Source organism: Triticum dicoccoides, chromosome 3A (assembly GCF_002162155.2).
Source record: "Triticum dicoccoides isolate Atlit2015 ecotype Zavitan chromosome 3A, WEW_v2.0, whole genome shotgun sequence".
NCBI lineage: Eukaryota > Viridiplantae > Streptophyta > Magnoliopsida > Poales > Poaceae > Triticum > Triticum dicoccoides.
In genome coordinates, this window is record NC_041384.1 from 654491284 (window position 1) to 654509683 (window position 18400).

Consider the following 18400-nt stretch of genomic DNA (forward strand, 5'->3'; position numbering starts at 1 on the left):
GGGGGTACCCCAAAGGCACTCCAAGATTTGTCTTAGCCGTGTGCGGTGCCCCCCTCCACAGTTACACACCTTGGTCATATCGTCGTAGTGCTTAGGCGAAGCCCTGTGCCGGTAACTTCATCATCACCGTCGCCACGCCGTCATGCTGATGGAACTCTCTCTCGTCCTCAATTGGATCAAGAGATCGATGGACGTCATCGAGATGAACGTGTGCTGAACGCGAAGGTGCCGTATGTTCGGTGCTTAGATCGGTTGGATCGCGAAGACGTTCGACTACATCAACCGCGTTACTAAATGCTTCCGCTTTCGGTCTACGAGGATACGTGGACACACTCTCCCCTCTCGTTGCTATGCATCTCCTAGATAGATCTTGCGTGATCGTAGAATTGTTTTTGAAATACTGCGTTCCCCAACACATGCATCAACAATCCTATCCCGGTGTACTGTTCTCGTCCCCTTGACCGAACCCTTGAAGTTTAACTTGATCCACCTAGTGTACAACCGGACACTCTCCTGTGAAGTGTCAGGGTTTCGAATGAAAATCGTCGCCTTTCACACACAACTCATTTATTAAAATCATTTCAACTTCAAACTTTTTATATGATTACTACACACCATCCAAAGCCCCATGCTCAAATTTGAGCACTTTTTGAGTTGGTCTACTATTTTCAAGGCATTAACTTATTTTTTGATCACTAGAAAAAGCAGAACGCTCTTCGGTAGGAAATAGCGAGGAAACGAGCTTCAAAAGAGATGAAACTTGGCATTATGTCTTAATTGGACCCATGTGGGTGTGGTAAAAATTTGAGAGTGTTGCGGCAAAAAATTGATCCACCTCGTGTGCAATGCTCCACTTTCTTCTCCATTTCCTCTTGGATGCTCATCATCATCATCATCATGCACTCTTCATCCGACAAATTCGGTTAATCGACAAACTCTTTTTGAATACATTCATCAAACTCATTGTTCTGAAACTCCCGTCTGACGAATCCATTCTTTTACCTACAAAAGAATAAAATAACAGTCTGGACATTTTCTCGAACACATAGAGGGCAAGGTGTATGACTGGAGGAGTAGGACGTATTGCATCTGCATCCGAGCCGATGACCGTGTCAGGGGCAGGGAGGATGACATGAGTGGTTTTGTGCCGGTGATGGCGGCCCTGTGGGGTCGGGAGGACGACAGAGCTAGTGGAGGAGAGGCGCGGACGAGGCAGAAGAGAGGAAACGAAGAGGGTAGGCCGGACTAGGTTAGGAACAATTTGAAGGGCTTTTGGCATGATTCGTCTTGGCGGACGCGTTCGGCGTGCCAGGGCTTTCTCATTTTCATCCCAGATATGGGCTGGGTTTGAGAGGTGTAGGACAACCCAAACGTATCGGACCGGTTTAAAGGGGGACAATTGGGTCACATTTTCAAGATCGGTCACTGATCAAGCCATCCGCCCCGAACGTATAGAGGTGATTTGAGGGGTCCGTCTCCAGATGCTCTAAGGTAGGGAGAGAGAAACTCCATGTACTACTAGGCAAACTTCTTCTGAAAAAAACATACTTCCTCTATTCCATAATATAGTGTGTATACATATTTTGAGAAGTCACACTTTACAAACTTTGACTAAGTTTATAGAATAAACTATTTATCTACAATATACAAAATATATAAAATATAAAACTACGTCTTATGATGAATATACTTGTATATGTTTGGCATGCTAGATGTAAATATTTTTCACCAATAATTTGATTAAAGCTGACGAGGTCTGATTTTTAAAAAGATTATACTCCTTAACCAGTGATCTAAACGCTCTTATAGGGAGCAAGTGAGTATTAGGCCCCACGTGCGAACTAATCTGTGGTTGGATGGTTAGAGGGACAGTGGTATTCTAGCCCACCAAGGTTCAAGTTCTGTTGCTCGCATTATTCCTGGATTTATTTTAAGATTTTAAGTGATACGCTTTCAATGGGAAGAAACGAGTCGCCTACGATAACTTCGTAAATCTCAAGATGATATGTAGGCCCAGTCTCTTGAATGTGTTCATAGAAATAGAGTGTGTGGATATACGTTTATAAGGGTGAGTATATACGCATATATATGAGCGCTTACGTCTGTATTGCGTTTAGAGAAGGAAAAAATGTCCACGTTCAGTTGACCTGAGTCTTCTACACTCACCTGCTGCTGCCACCTTCGTCACCACCACCCGCAAACGGCGCATCATTCCCGCGCCTTCCTTCCCCAAACCCTAACCCGGACAGCCACACAGCGCGATGCCCTTATCCTCCTCTTCCCGCCGTCGCCGAGGCGGGCGCGGCGGACGACGCGGCCGTAATGCGCCGACGGCGCCGGCGGCCGCGGATGAGACGGAGACGAGGAACTGGGCGGAGCTGCCGCTGGACGCGATCTCGGCCATCCTCCACAAGCTCGACCACGTCGACATCCTGATGGGGGCGGGCCAGTTGTGCCGCTCCTGGCGCGGCGCCGCTCGCGACGAGCCCGAGCTGTGGCGCCGCATCAACATGCTAGGCCACGCCGACCTCGAGCACGAGCTCAACTTCCCCGGGATGGCGCAGGCCGCCGTCCGCCGCAGCGCGGGGAGGTGCGAGGCGTTCTGGTGCGAGTACGCCGCCGACCACGACTTCCTCCTCTACCTCGCCGACCAGTGAGATTTTGAATCCCCCAATCCCCTCCCCTCCCCTGATTTTAGGGGCTTTCGTTTTGATTTTATTTGTTCCGCATTGGCTGCACGTTCTGTTTTCGTCGCTATTCCCTGCAATGTATGTGTGCCTTTGGGTCACGAGTATTGTCTGCCGAAATTTTCGGTACAAATTTCTGTCCGTAGGAATCATGCAATTTTATTGTGAAATGGGAGTGAGGTTAGTGTAAACTAGCAACAGAATGCTTGCAATGTGCAACAATCTTTGTTAAGATAGCTTCCTAGTGTCTGTACTGAAGAGTGAAGATACGGTGTGCATAGATCTGATGCTGGTTGGTGATGATACAGCTGTACACGAGGTGCTCACATGGGGATTTTTTATATATAAAAGAGAATTTCATCTCCGATTGCTAACATTAGAAACCATAGGTTCTTCGGATTACAGCGAATTTAAGTAGCAAAAGGTAAAATGCAACAGTTCCATGCACATGAACCTATTCCTCTGTGCCAGCACCAATCCCGTATTGAATGGAATGCTGAGTTGCCATCGAACGAAATGTTGATGTTGTGTTGACAGCCTATGCATTGGTCTTATACAATTGGGAAGGCTTTTTTGGTTTGGTTCGAAACAGAACACAGTTGCCAGTTAACTTTTCAGGGCTTCTGGGCAGTTTCTAGGGAAGCAGTCAATTTGGCAATCATTTTAGTTCTGTTGATTCTTAAACAGAACGAACTCAGTTGAGTTCATACGCTAGAGTGCAGAATTTTTCCTAATATGCAACCTGCTGTTACAGGCGTCGACAAGTTCGCATCCCTGAAATGTTCACTGTCCCTTAAATCTAACAATTGATTCTGAAAGTTTCCAATCAGGATGATTCTGACACCGCCTCAAGTTTTATTCTGCTGAATTTCTCTTATCCCAACATTTAGCCACCCGCAGGTGATTGATGTACCCCGCAACACACACATGAACCCATTCCTCTGTGTCCACCTCTCATTTATAAGGAATGTTGAGTTTTACATCCAACCAAAACATTGATGTTGTGTCGTCAGCCTATGCATGGTCTGGCATTGAACTCAGCCGGGTTCTTCACATCTTCGTTTCTTAATGCGGTGTGGGAGGCTTCTTTGGATTGGTTTGAGAAAAAAATCATTTGGAAGTCAGCTTTTCAGGCTTCTGGCCATTTCCTGGTGTAACTGTCGAATTGGCAATAATTTGAGTTAAATGATATGGTTAAACAGAACAAACTCAGCTGAGTACATGTGCCAGAGTGCAGAATTTATCCTTATATGCAATCTGCAATTGCAGGCATCGACAAGTTAGCATCCCTGAAATTTTCTCTGTTAAACCTAGCAATTAATCATTAATTGAATTGTACTAAATCCCTCTAAATTGTGTACCTATGATGCTATGCAATTATCTGAATTTATGAAATGTTCTATGCATGGACTGCGATTGGAGCCATGCAAGTCTTCCAAAACATTCACTCTAGCTGCCTATTTTATACAGCATGCTTATGCCTTTCCACACACACGGCATATTTATCGGTTATTGAGATCCAAGTGTTGTATTTGCAGGGCACCATCTCTTAAGAGCCTTCGCCTCATTTCTTGCTATGATGTTTTCGATGATGGACTCACTGAGGCGATAATGAAGTTCCCTTTGCTTCAGGAGCTCGAGCTTTCAGTGTGTCCAAATGTGGATGACAGTGGTGTCTTTGGGGTTATCGGTAAAGCATGCCCACAGCTGAAACGCTTCAGACTGTGTAAGGATGTGTTCTTTGATTATGAAGCCAGTGAGCAGGAAAAGGACGAGGAAGCCCTGGGGATTGCGACTATGCACGAGCTACGCTCTTTGCAGCTGTTTGGCAATAGCCTCACCAACAAAGGGCTGACAGCCATCCTGGACAATTGCCGACACCTGGAGTCCCTTGACATCCGCCACTGTTTCAACGTCACCATGGACGATGCCCTGCGTGCAAAGTGTGCCAGGATAAGCACACTGAGGCTTCCGAATGACTCAACCGATGACTACGACTTCATTGTGAAGAGCCCTATTTGGAGGAATTCAGAGTCCTTTCTGGGTGATTATGTGGGATCTGATTCTGACTACGAGCTTGGCTCGGATGATTACGACGACTACTGCGATCCTTCCCGCTACCTTGATGGTGTGTATGAGGACGAGCTTAATGATGAAGCGAGGATGCTTCTCAGGGGCATGCGTATGCTTATGAAGTGAGCTCCATCGCGATGTTGCGATCAAAGTGGCCGGATGTTCCTCATTTCTTTTGCCAAAGTATCTGCACTACGCTAGGCATGGTCTGTACTTTGCCGCTTCTGTCAGTGCCGTGGATCCGCTTCTGCGTTGACTTGCCCTAGAATATCGTAGGCTCCGTTTCGTGCTTTGTCCAGCCATCTTACTAGTTGCTAGTAAAACATGTGGTTTGTTGGGAGTCCTTTACCTTCTCAGTTTAGTTGAAGTCGCTGTGAAATATGCTCTGTAGTAAGCACTGGTTTGCTTAGTTGTAAAGAACTCAATATGTTGATCGGTGCCTGTGCCTGTGCCTGTGGTGCATACCACCCACGTTGCAGTTTCAGGACCTCGTAACTCTGTCAGGTGATTTTGGTCATCGCTCCGGTGACGTTTGCTGCAGCTCTTGTCGCCGGAGGTTGGAGCTTCCCAGTTCTTCAATATTAATCAACTGTGAAATGAGACTTCCGGGGAATTAAAAGGGCACGCATGGCCCGTGTGCATCGACCAACTTTCACAGTTTTTCTTTGATTGACAGGGGTTAGCTGCATTTTTTTAAAATCTTTCTTCCCTGAATTTATTTGTCTCCCGTTTCGATCAGTTGAGATGGCATATACTCTTCATGGAGGGAGTAGAAGGTAAATCCTGGGTTCCATGTATAGGATTGAAGTTGTTACGCATACTATAAATCTGGAGGTTAGAATCACAGTTGATAAAGTTGTACTTGCGGAAAGTATTGGCTTCTTGGGTTGTTGATAAATGTTAATCGAGTTAGAGGCACCCCTGCAAACATGAACAAATGATTTTTTTATCAGATTAAATTTGTCTATAAGGTGCCCTTTTTATCAAGTTAATGTTCATTATAGTTAACGCCATATATACTAATGTGTGGTTCTGCTACAGTGGCTGTTGCTTTTGGCCTATTGACCCTTGCCATGTTACAAAGGTAAGCAGGGCATTACTGTTTGTGAATATTGAATCCTGAAATTACCTAGTTAAGATGTTTAATTAGATTAGTGTCCCACCCATTTGTCCTCTAATCTTGAATAAGATTTTCGTTTGGTACTGCACTGCCTGCATTTTAGTTCAGGACCATCTGTTACACCGATGAATCCTTACTTAAACCAAAGTTTGCACATCGTGGTCAGCCCAAATTACTTCTCACAAGGACTGTTATTATGACTTCATGTGGACCTTTCAAAAATGTTTGTATGAGCAACTGTAAAAGCTAATCAAGATAATAGGCCTAAATGGTGGAGCTTAATCAATAAGCATCTGCATTTATAATCTACAAACTTCCTAAGATCTTGCTGGCCTCATCTTGCAAAAGCTTCCAAGCAGCATCCACATGTTTCTCCTCGGTCAGTGGTGCTCCAACGGCAAATCTCAAGACAAATTTTCCGGAAAGAACCTGTTGAAGAAAAAAGTACCACACAGGAAATCAGTGGATATTTATGCTTCATGAATACATATGGAGATCATTGAAGGATCTGCTAATAACCAACCGTATGTGATATGAAGATCTTTCCACTTGAGTTACAGGTATCCATTAGGCTGTAGTTAAGGTTACGGCCATTGTCATCCTCCGAAGTTGGGGGCAGAAGGCGGAAACACACAAGGGAAAAGTTCCTTGGAGTTACTACCTAAATTAGTGAAGTAAATAAGATCTCTATAAAATAGAGATTTCCAATGGAAGAAGAAAACATGATGTTCTTTTGAACTACAGAAACAGAGAGTTCCATAGTATCATTAAATAGATGTACTAACTGGTTTATTTTCTCTGTTACCTCAAATCTTGAATCAGATAATACAAGTTGTTCAAACTGTTTAGCCAACTGCATGTGCTTTCTGATATAGCTCTGCAGGTTTTCCACGCCATAAAGCCTCAATACCATCCATAGCTTGAGTGATCTAAAATAAAAGCTCCACTTGGTAAGAGAAATCAATTCAATTGCCATACAAGGAACCGCTGCCTATAGTCTGAACAACAATGTGACGAGTCATACTGTCATAGTGACTGCACTTGGTAAGCTAGACGTTAACACATTGATATATGATGTTGAGCAACATTAAATTGTAAGATTCTTTTTTTGTAATAGACATATGTGTATGAACTATATATTGATCCTCCAATTGCAAGCAAAGTAAATATAGTATAAAGGCTACAATTTCTCTAATAGGAACAATGATATTGAATAATGGGCAGGCCCACCTAACACAAACTGCTCAGATCTATTTTGATGGCACACTGTGAAGCCATCCAATACCACATGGGATACAAGCAAACTTTGGTTCCTTGGTGTTTTTTAAAATCATTTGACCACGCATTATTACCACTTGTGATTTATATAGCAATACCGAAGCTTATTGATACACTTAATGTTAGGTAAATATTAGTTCTACAAAGAAGAAACTAGATGTAATTTATTGAAGTATTAATCTAATGTTGCATTCCTTGTCAAAATATCATGTACTAAACTGTATGTAAGAGATAAATAGTACACTTCACAAACGGTAATGAAATTGCCAAGAGGATTTCACCTAAAACGACGGCCAAGTGGAATTTGCCAATCCTTGGAATCAACAACGGAGTTTTCTTGGGAAGCCTGAAAATGTAAAACAGTTATAGCATCACAAAATGTTTACAAAAAACTCACAAACACTTTACAGGTATTTTTTTTATTAATTAGATTGCAGGCATCCATTGTTCTTTCAATATAAATGTTTTTTGTTTTCTCAAAATTTTATACTTCAGTTTGTCCAATCAGATTTAAATTGAGGGAATATTTATGTATCACATTACTACAAATAATGTAATTATTGAGAATTTCAACCAAGTTCTTCAACAATTACTCGGAAGATATTTCCCACAATGGTACGACCTGCGCCCGGGGGGCAGTAATTGGTCAGGTTTAACTCTTTTTCTCTTGCTTCATTTTAAAAAGTTGGAAAGTACCAACTCTTAATAACATACAATTGTATATAAAATAAAAAGAGCTCAAACTAGCACATTCCCACTAGAAAAGGGCTCCAAAGCTTCGGTATTGGATGGCTTCACAGTGTGCCATGTGGTATTGGATGGCTTCACAGTGTGCCATGTGGTATCACAATGTACCACTTTTAATAGGATTTGTAGTCCCAACGATAACCAGATGGTTAACACTAGAATTTGGAAAATGGGGAATTAGATAAGATAGCATTCATTCGCAATCCAGAAAACTCGACCTTTTCAAAAGGTAGATTAATCCACTACCATGAACAATAATAAAATTATGACAAGAGAAAAATAGAGAAGGGAAGGATATATCGAAACCTTATTCTTAAGATACTCTGGATTTGTAGATAATGCTTCTATGAGATAACTCTTGTCCTGTTTATTATGCATCATGTAAGTTTGTGCATTTGGTAGTATTGACATAATATTAATGTAATGCGTAGAAAAAACAAGTAAAGAAATATTCCAGATGTGTAAAACATGGTACTCCAATTGGAACATCATCACATGGCTTACCTTAACCCATAACAAGGAACAGTCGAAGTTTGTGAGAAACCATTTGTGTGCATTCATATTGAATGAATCAGCTTCTTCTACCCCGTCAAGGTGATGTCGGTACTCTGGGCATACACAAGCACTTCCAGCATATGCAGCATCAATGTGGAACCACATGTCATGGGCCTAACAAAAATAATAAACATATGCAATCGATCAATTTTTTATCAATATATTTAAATATATGTTTCTATAATTTGTCACAAGTATAATATACAAAATAATATAGTTAATAACAATGGGAATGTGGAACCAAACATTCCAAAAGCATTCTCCATAAAAGATCCCATAGATTGATCGAAACTTATTTCTTGCTCTACACAAATTTGCATTACTTAGGACTAAAATACGAAAAATAAACTAAATTTAGTTCTATAAAAAGAATTCCTCTTCAAAATTCTGGTCCCATCTAAAAATTTCTGGAGACCGTTGTTAACGGATTAGTTATCCATCAAAACGCAGATTTGTTCCTCAAAAGTGGACATAATAATTAGGTCTTCAACTAGCAGCAACAAAATAGTGTTCTATGCATAGCTGGTAGAAGTTCAACATTCTTTTAGAAAATATATAAATAGAAAACATTAAATACATAGATGGATTTCATTATACTAATATTGATAATTTCCTAATTATCACAAGCAACGGGCTCAAACACCTGTGCTATCTTTCCTAATTTATGCAAGGGGTCCACGGCCGATGAAGATGTTGTGCCGACCTTACTTACTTACGAAGCCTTTGATCCCAAACAAGTTGGGGTAGGCTAGATATGAAACCCTTTCACGAGGACTTCCCAGGAGGTCACCCATCCTAGTACTACTCTCGTCCAAATGGGTTTCATACCCAAAAGACTGGCTAGTTTTTACGTTGGCTCGCCAAGCCTATCACAACCCTTAGATATGAAACTCTTTCACAAGGACTTCCCAGGAGGTCACCCATCCTAATACTACTCTCGCTCAAATCGGTTTCATACCTATGGGACTGGCTTTCAAACTCTTTCAAGATGTTGTGCCGACCTGAAACAAATAAATTCTTTAGAAGATAAACATGGAGAAAAAAATATAGATTGTACTAATGAGTAGATAAAAATCTAAGCACAACTATTAAAATAAGAGAATGCCATTTAAGTAATTACTTTCTGTAACATTTATCATGTTACTGTTTAAGTATATTTGGATTTCCCAAACTTCTCCATCAGTCTGGGCTTTTGGTTCTACTGGTTGGTGCGTTAAAATTATTTGGTTTGACCACGTCCACCCGAAAAGAACCACAACAAAAGATGAGCAGCTGATCAGGGTCATCGAACAGGTAGTGGCCTAATATGGCGGTAGATTAGGGAAGCTCTATGGAGGATTCGGCAATGGCCAAGACCCTCATGCTCGCAAGTCAAGAGCATGATCTTGATCATCTACATCAGGATAAAAATATTGCCCTCCTTCACTCAGATGTTTGCATATCCACTACAATGACATATATCATGAGAATGGCCTAGTTGCAAATTCAGGGCTAATATGCTATAGAAGGCTGAGGCTCATGAGTGGCGGACGCGGGGGCCCGAGGACTTCGCCAACTTCTCCCCTAGACTAGGTTTTGGGTCGAGTTGTATGGTGCGGTGTTGGTCTTCTTTAGGACTTGTGCAAAAACTTCTTTTCTATCAATGGATCGAAACACAAGGCTTTTGCATTTTTGCTAAAAAAGTAGGCTTAGTTTGGGAGCTCAGCTTTATTGTATTAGAGTTATATTAGTCATGTCTTTTGGCCTTTCATTCTAGTCTCTTGGCATCCTCTTGTTGTCTGATAATACTAGTTGCATTCCTCACATGGTATTAGAGCTTTAGGCATTTTTTTTCGCACGCCGCAACTTGTGCTCCGATCCAATTGCGCGGCCGCGTTCCTGCTTTCTCCGGCTGTGCTGCTCCACGTTGTGTGCTGCTCTTGCCCTCAACCGCCACTGCAAGCGTGAACAAGCCACTCCTCTTCCCGAATCAAGCCTCCAGCCGCCGATCTCTGTTGCATCCTGCTGCCGATCTCTGTTTGCATCCTGCCGCTGATCTGCTACGTTCAGGCCGTACGCCGTCATCCCGCTGATTTTGCCGCCTGCCGCCGTACGCCGGATCTCGCCGTCCTCCGCTGCCAACCGGCTCGGCCGTCGTCTCATCTCCCAGCTTGGTCGCGTCTCCTCAAGATCGGCCACTCTGCGGCTGGCTTCCCAGGCTTCCACCACCGGCCGCCGTCTCCTCAAGGTCGGCCCGCTGCCGGTTGACTTCCCAGGCTGTCGCCGCCTGTCGCCGCCGGGCGTCCCCAGGGTGTCGCTGCCGGTCCCGGCCCGGTCCGCCGCCTGTCACCCGTCCGGTCCTTCCCTCTCTGCGCGGCTGTGGCGCTGTGCTGCTCGCTGCCCGCGGGCGCTCGCAAGGTCGCGAGGTCACGCGTGTCGCCTGAAACTGCTGCTGCTGGTTCACGTCTGATCGTGATCCAGATCTGTTGGTTGTTCTTTCAAAAAAAAAAGAGAGAGAGAGTAAAAAAAAGAGGCAAAAAAAAAGAGACATGTCGTTTCCGTCGGGCCTGCATTTTCGTTGCTGCCCACAAACTACCGATGGTGTTCCCTATATTGATCCCGTCTCACATATGCGCCGCCGCTCGGTGTTTGGTGCTCGTCCGCCTCTGATGTTGCCCTCTATGGCGTCTTCAGCAGGCTGTGATGGTCGTTATTCGTTGACTCTTCTAGCGGCTTCTGCCTGTGGTGGTGGTGCCTGCTCTACACCGACTCCCCTTGCCGCTTCCGCGCGCGCCGGTGACAACTACTCTCAGTCGACTCTACACACGGCTTTTACGGGTGGTGGCAACCGCTCTTCGTCAGCAGATGGTTCTACCTCGACGTCTACCACTGTGTCTTTGTCCGCACATGAGATTGCACAACTCCGATACCTTCTTGATACTTGGGATTCTTCACCGATAGGTTCTGCTGGTTCCGCGCCTGAGTTTTTGGGCAATGAGAGACCACCTTCTACTCATTCAGATACATCCTCATGGATTTTTGATACTGGCGCATCTTTTCATATGACTTATGATTCCTCCACTTTGATATCCATTCGACCTGTCAAGTCTCCTGTTCATGTTCATACTGCTGATGGTACTTCCCTCCCTGTCGCTAGTCAAGGCACTCTTAGCACATCTTCCTTTCTTGTTCCCTCTGTTGCTCATGTTCCTCGACTTAGCATGCAACTCTTTTCAGGTAGTCAGATTGTTGACTCTAATTACAGGGTCAATCTCGACTTTGATTCATGTTCTGTTCAAGATCGTCGCACAGGCGCTCTGCTTGGTGCTGGCCCTCGACGCCAAGATGGTCTTTGGGAGCTTGACTGGCTTCGTCTTCCCTCTGATGCCACCGCCGCTAGTCTCGTTGCCCCTGTTGCCTCATCTGCTAGCTCTTTTCAGCAGTGGCATCATCGTCTTGGCCATTTATGTGGTTCTCGTCTCTCATCTTTAGTTCATCGTGGTGTTCTGGGGTCTGTCTCCGGCAACGCCTCGTTGGATTGTCTTGGTTGTAGGCTTGGTAAGCAGATTCAGCTACCCTATCCTCACAGTGAGTCGGTGTCTAAGCATCCTTTTGATTTGGTTCATTCAGATGTTTTGGGTCCTTCTCCCTTCGCTTCGAAAGGGGGTCATCGCTACTATATTCTCTTTATAGACGATTTTACTCGCTACACCTGGATCTATTTCATGTCTTCTCGTAGCGAGGTCTTATCTATATACAAAAAAATTGCTGCCATGGTTCATACCCAATTCTCCACTCATATTCGTGTTTTTCGTGCAGATTCTGCTGGTGAGTATATCTCTCGTGCGTTGCGAGGATTTCTTGCTGAACAGGGTACTCTTCCCCAGTTCTCTTGTCCTGGTGCTCATGCTCAGAATGGTGTGGCTGAGCGCAAGCATCGTCACCTTCTTGAGACGGCACTTGCGATGATGATTGCTGCCTCTCTTCCGCCTCACTTTTGGGCTGAGGCTATTTCCACTTCCACATATCTCATCAATATTCAACCATCTGCTGCTTTGTAGGGTGGTATTCCTTTCGAACGTCTTTTCAATCGTTCTCCTGATTATTCGACGCTTTAGTTGTTTGGTTGTGTTTGCTATGTTCTTCTTCCCCCACGTGAACGCACCAAGCTAACCACTCAGTCTGTTGAGTGTGTCTTTGTAGGATACAGCGATGAACATAAGGGTTATCGGTGTTGGGATCCTGTCGGTCCTCGGATGCGTATTTCTCGGGATGTGACTTTTGACGAGTCTCGTCCTTTCTACCCACGACCATCCTCCTCGACCTTTTCTGTGGAGGACATCTCTTTTCTCACATTTCTCGATACACCTCCCTTTGTGCCCCATATTCCTACTCCTCCTTCCCCCGTTGTTGTAGATACGGCACCATCCTCTCCAACTGTTTCTTCCCCTCCCACATCGCATGACTCTCCACCTTCATCCCCGATACCTTCTTCATCTCCATCTTCATCAACGATTCCTTCCCCATCAACACCGATGTCTTCCCCATCTCCATCTCCTGTGATTCCTACCCGTCCATCTTTTCCTTTCCATTACACTTGCCGTCCACGTGTTGTGGATGGGTCCACTGATGCGCCATCTACTTCTGGTGTGCCTTCTTCCTCATCTCAGCCGACTTATGGTCTTCGACCTCGGCCTTGTCCTCCTCCCGATTGCTATTCTCCTTCCCAATATGGTCTTTCGGCTATACTTGAGCCTACCTCCTGGTGTTCATCCCATCACTTGTAAGTGGGTCTACAAGATTAAGACTCGCTCTGATGGTTCTCTTGAGCGTTATAAAGCTCGTCTTGTGGCTCGTGGCTTTCAGCAGGAGCATGGTCGTGATTACGATGAGACTTTTGCTCCTGTGGCCCATATGACCACTGTTCGCACACTTCTTGCCGTGGCCTCTGTTCGTCACTGGTCTGTATCTCAGCTTGATGTTAAGAATGCCTTTCTTAATGGTGAGCTACGTGAGGAGGTTTACATGCAGCCACCACCTGGGTATTCTGTTCCTGATGGCATGGTTTGCCGTCTTCGTCGCTCTTTATATGGTCTTAAACAAGCCCCTCGCGCCTGGTTCGAGCGTTTTGCCTCTGTAGTGACTGTCGCTGGCTTTTCAGCGAGCGCTCATGATCCGGCGTTGTTTGTACACCTTTCTGCTCGTGGCTGCACTCTTCTTCTTCTATATGTTGATGACATGATCATCACTGGCGACGATTCTGAGTATATTTCTTTTGTCAAGGCCCATCTCAGTGAGCAGTTTCTTATGTCTGATCTTGGTCCTCTTCGTTACTTTCTTGGGATTGAGGTTTCTTCCACCTCTGATGGCTTTTTTATTTCTCAAGAAAAGTATATTCAGGATCTTCTTACTCGTGCGGCTCTTAGTGACGAGCGCATTGTTGAGACTCCTATGGAGCTCAATGTTCAACTTCGCGCTTCTGATGGTGAGCCCTTGTCTGATCCGACGCGCTATCGTCATCTTGTTGGTAGCCTTGTCTATCTTGCTGTCACTCGTCCAGATATCTCCTATCCTGTCCATATTTTGAGTCAATTTGTTTCTGCTCCCACTTCAGTGCACTATAGTCATCTTCTTCGTGTTCTACGATATCTTCGTGGCACGATCTCTCATCGTCTCTTTTTCCCTCGTTCTAGCTCGTTACAGCTCCAGGCCTATTCAGATGCTACATGGGCTAGTGATCCTACGGATCGCCATTCACTTTCTGCTTACTGTGTTTTTCTTGGTGGTTCTCTCATTGCCTGGAAGACGAAGAAACAGACCGCAGTTTCCCGTTCGAGTGCAGAGGCTGAGTTACGAGCTATGGCTCTTTTGACGGCAGAGCTGACTTGGTTACGATGGTTACTGGAGGGTTTTGGTGTTTCTGTTACTACACCTACCACCCTCTTGTCAGACGGTACGGGTGCTATCAGTATTGCGCGAGATCCCGTGAAGCATGAGCTTACCAAGCATATTGGTGTTGATGCTTATTATGTGCGCGCTGCTGTGCAGGATCATGTTATTGCTCTTCAGTATGTGCCTTCTGAGTTACAGCTTGCAGACTTCTTCACGAAGGCCCAGACTAGAGCACAACATGGATTTCACCTCTCCAAACTCAGTGTTGTGGATCCACCATGAGTTTGAGGGGGGGGGGTTAGAGTTATATTAGTCATGTCTTTTGGCCTTTCATTCTAGTCTCTTGGCATCCTTTTGTGGTCTTTTGGCATCCTCATGTATGTGTATATATGATGGCTTTGGCCTCCTGATAATACTAGTTGCATTCCTAACATATTGAAACTATGGTATTCCAAAACTGAAGTATTGGAGTGCCTGGCAAATGAATATTGCAGTTTCATACAATACTTCAGTTTATAGAAAAAAGTGGTCGGGAGTGAAGTTTTCAATATGGCAAAAAAACTGCAGTTTTGCACAATACTTCAGTTTATAAACCACAGTATTTATTGGATCCAAACGCTTTAAAGTATTTGATACTTCAATATTTTTAGAAACCAAAGTATTATCAGAATACTTCAAAAAAACTGAGCTCCCAAACGGACCGTAATCAACAGTAATAGGGAAGGGGATGTTCTATATCCAATGCAGAATGCAAGGATTGAATTCAATCTTATTTACAAGACACAGAGAAGACAACTATGTAATGACTGTACCATGACACTAGTACTAAGCATTTTTAATCTTTTAAATGGGATTGAATTAATCATGAAATTTGCATGGATGTAGAACATGCATTGTAGTATAAGTGTATAACTAAAAATTATTGAGATTACTTCAAACTTATACGCCATATTCTCACGGAATTTACAACTTTTGAGGGTCATTTTCACGTAATTTCTCCATGATCATAAATTGCCCCCATCCCCAACACAAATCCCCCGCACACACAGACTGCACCATGCGCTAGTACACAAGAATCAAGAACGGAATAATTCAAGAGAACACACGACTGTGAAATTTTTTAATACATAAATGCAGCTCCCGTAATTTTGCACAAAGATAGTTGGAAGACAGACTAGTATCAAAATTGTGAACTTGCAGAAGATTTTTTCTGAACTTTCAGTATATTGACTCAAAGTTATATAATTAAAGTATAGTAAATCATGTCAAGACTTAAATGTTGAAATTTCCCCAAGTTTAATTTTCATTAACCTAAGAAGCTTGCATACAAAGAAATCACAGCTTATTGCTTACTGTTGCACAGATGAAGAATGGTATCAACCCAGATGACAAGTCAACGGAAATGGCTTCACTAACTGCTTCAGGTGCAACGGCGTAACTATTACTGTAGTCAGCCTTCACAAGTCTGAAGTTCTCTGGGAAAATTCCTGCAATCTATAAAAAGAAGAATTATATCTTAGGAAAAACAGATAAAAAAGGTACAAGAACATAATTCACATTATCTAACTGCTTCATTGTCATTCTTTGAATAACATCAAATCCAAAAAACCGACAAAGACAGGTAATTTATTCATATTTCATAACAAATGATAACTAGAAATCATTCTAGTGAGACTTGAGTTGTATTACATATGCATACCTGGCATGCCTTTTGCAGAGCAGAATGTGTCTGATCAGATGCATAAACTACTAATTTTTCAAGGGATTTTTTCCCGTGCATTTCTAAGGTTCTATCTCGTGCAGCCAATAGTACAACAAGGACAGCTTCACTGGCACTACCCTGGATTACTCCTCCACCAACCGCTGTAAAGAGGGACGCAGTAGAGAAACTCAGAAGCATGACTTTAGCTAAGGGCAATAGATAGCAGCTCTATGTACCATTCTACTATAGAAGAATCTATAAATTAGATGTCTCGGATCAAGGATAGTCCAAATCACAGTTTGTATCACATGATCATAGAACCCTATGAAACTATTCCGATTCCGATCGACATATAGGACAATAACAGCTTGGCAGCATATAACTCAAGTTCCATGGTTCGGACCATACGATCTCTGGAGCCATAATTTTTTTAGGTCAGATCCTATTCATGATTATAAGATCCACGAACATGAAAATAATCCTACATAGGACCATCATTTTGGCAATATTGATAATCTCGCACAACCTGGCTACATAGTTATGCGATTGCTAATTAATTGTACATTTTTTGCGGGTAAATTAATGGTACATCTTGATAAGTATTACAACCGCTCAATAATGTAGATTGTCCTAGGGTGCATACCATCAGCTATTCAAAAGTATGGCTGTGTGAAAAAGCATATAACTGATTGTGGAAATAATGTCGCTGGATTTCTGTTTCATGTTTTTATAGCACAATATGATTGAAAATTATAGTTAGTATCTTGCATTGGAGCCTGAAAGAAAGTAAGAAATGACCACATTTTTTTGGAGCAGCTGTAAAAAGTAGTTCGGTATTCTACGTAGTAATGGTAAACTAGACAAAACGATCAATATGTCAAGAAGGAAACAAGAAACGTTACCTTAATAAATAAAGAATGGAAATACACGATAAGTAAGGGATGTTCCACATAGTATTTGTTAATCGTAACCTTATCATTTATATCATATCTAGAGATGCAAATTAATTAAAAGGCGCTACATATAAAGAACAGAATTGCAAAAATATATGTTGTGATCAACAAATAGTTTGTGCATCAAGCTAAAAAATATGATTGCAGCCTTACCAGATGATAGAAACTGGCTTGGAAGCTTAAGCATTTTTGCAAACCAGTCTAAGACTATAACCTCTAACTCGGTTGCAGCAGGAGAGGTTATCCAACTGAAGCCAACGATGTTAAAGGCAGCACTAAGCATCTCCCCCAGGAATCCAGCAGTGCTACTATTTGAGGGATAGTAAGCAAAATAATTTGGACTTTGCCAGTGAGTTACTCCCGGTACTATCTTCTCTCGTATATCTGGGCATCAGAAAAGTTTTATGAATATAATTTAGGATTGGTTAAGCATAGTTTATGGATTGGAATTGATAAAACGTAAATTCCAATGTCATTTGAAAGTGCACTAGAAGGAAGATCACCATCAAAAAGGGCATCCAAAGTGTCAGGTCGATTTGGAGCTGAATCTGGAAGAAGTTCATTTAGATATCCTGGCTGCAACGAAAACACCCGTTCAATGGATGTCGATGCACAAATCTTATTAGAGTGCCAAATATAGTACTTAACACAATCCATCTTCTGTAGACAAACGAGTAGTATGTTTGACTGTTTTCTTAGTTCTTTAATGGTAACATCACCATTTCACAACATGACGGATGCACAGTTTTGTATCCCTTAAAATAAAGAGAGAAGGAAAATGATGTTCCAAGTCCTTGTACATAGTGGCTATGATGCACAGATGCTTCTGAAAAGTGATATATCAGGCGTATCGGATACGGGTCCTCCCCGCCACTGCAGTTTAACCATATTTTCTCAAGATATCCAGGAAGGGAATCATACCGTGACCAAATGTTACCGATCCTATGTTGAGCTGCTTCATATCGAAGTTACGACGACCGAAGAATTTATTTTTTTGGATTAGATTATATATGTATATAGGCGATCAAAGTACCAGAGAGTTATTTATAGAATGGGTTAAACTAGTGGCTGGGTCAATTGGCGAACAAGTCATATTAAGTAGGAGATAATGTTGCAGAAGCAGCATCTGAGCAAACTCCCAGGTTAAAAAAAACAAGTTTGAAAAAAATAGCAAGTTCGTATTGCAGGATTTGGAGAAGAGTCAAGAGTGATCGTGCCTGGACTTGACTGAGGACGGAAAATGTCTCGATGGATTTATAGTAGTCGGCAATGAAATCCACCATCCGGTGCCCGCACTCCCGAAGCTGCTCTGCATCCATCGGCCGCATCGACCAGCCGCCATCATCTCCATTGGGTGAACTTCAAAGGAACATATAAACATTGTCCATGTGAACGTAGTGTCAATGCAAAGTTT

The 18400-nt window shown here is 43.0% G+C and overlaps 2 protein-coding genes across 2 annotated transcripts; one reads left to right on the top strand and one right to left on the bottom strand.

Moving 5' to 3' along the window:
• The first annotated feature begins 2180 nt into the window (after positions 1–2180).
• Positions 2181–5277, top strand: LOC119269976 (putative F-box/LRR-repeat protein 23). The gene is made up of 2 exons (XM_037551922.1): positions 2181–2653; positions 4226–5277. Exons 1-2 carry the CDS (start codon positions 2262–2264, stop codon positions 4884–4886), a joined length of 1053 nt encoding a protein of 350 aa, XP_037407819.1. The 5' UTR covers positions 2181–2261; the 3' UTR covers positions 4887–5277.
• A 909-nt stretch (positions 5278–6186) lies between these two features.
• On the bottom strand, positions 6187–18314 carry LOC119272550 (tryptophan decarboxylase 2-like). Its single transcript, XM_037554017.1, has 12 exons — positions 18204–18314; positions 17490–17562; positions 17140–17370; positions 16031–16194; positions 15685–15825; positions 9104–9163; positions 8410–8574; positions 8212–8268; positions 7440–7504; positions 6686–6809; positions 6404–6541; positions 6187–6309 (listed from the first exon to the last, which is right to left on the bottom strand). Exons 1-12 carry the CDS (start codon positions 18312–18314, stop codon positions 6187–6189), a joined length of 1452 nt encoding a protein of 483 aa, XP_037409914.1.
• Positions 18315–18400: the final 86 nt, after the last annotated feature.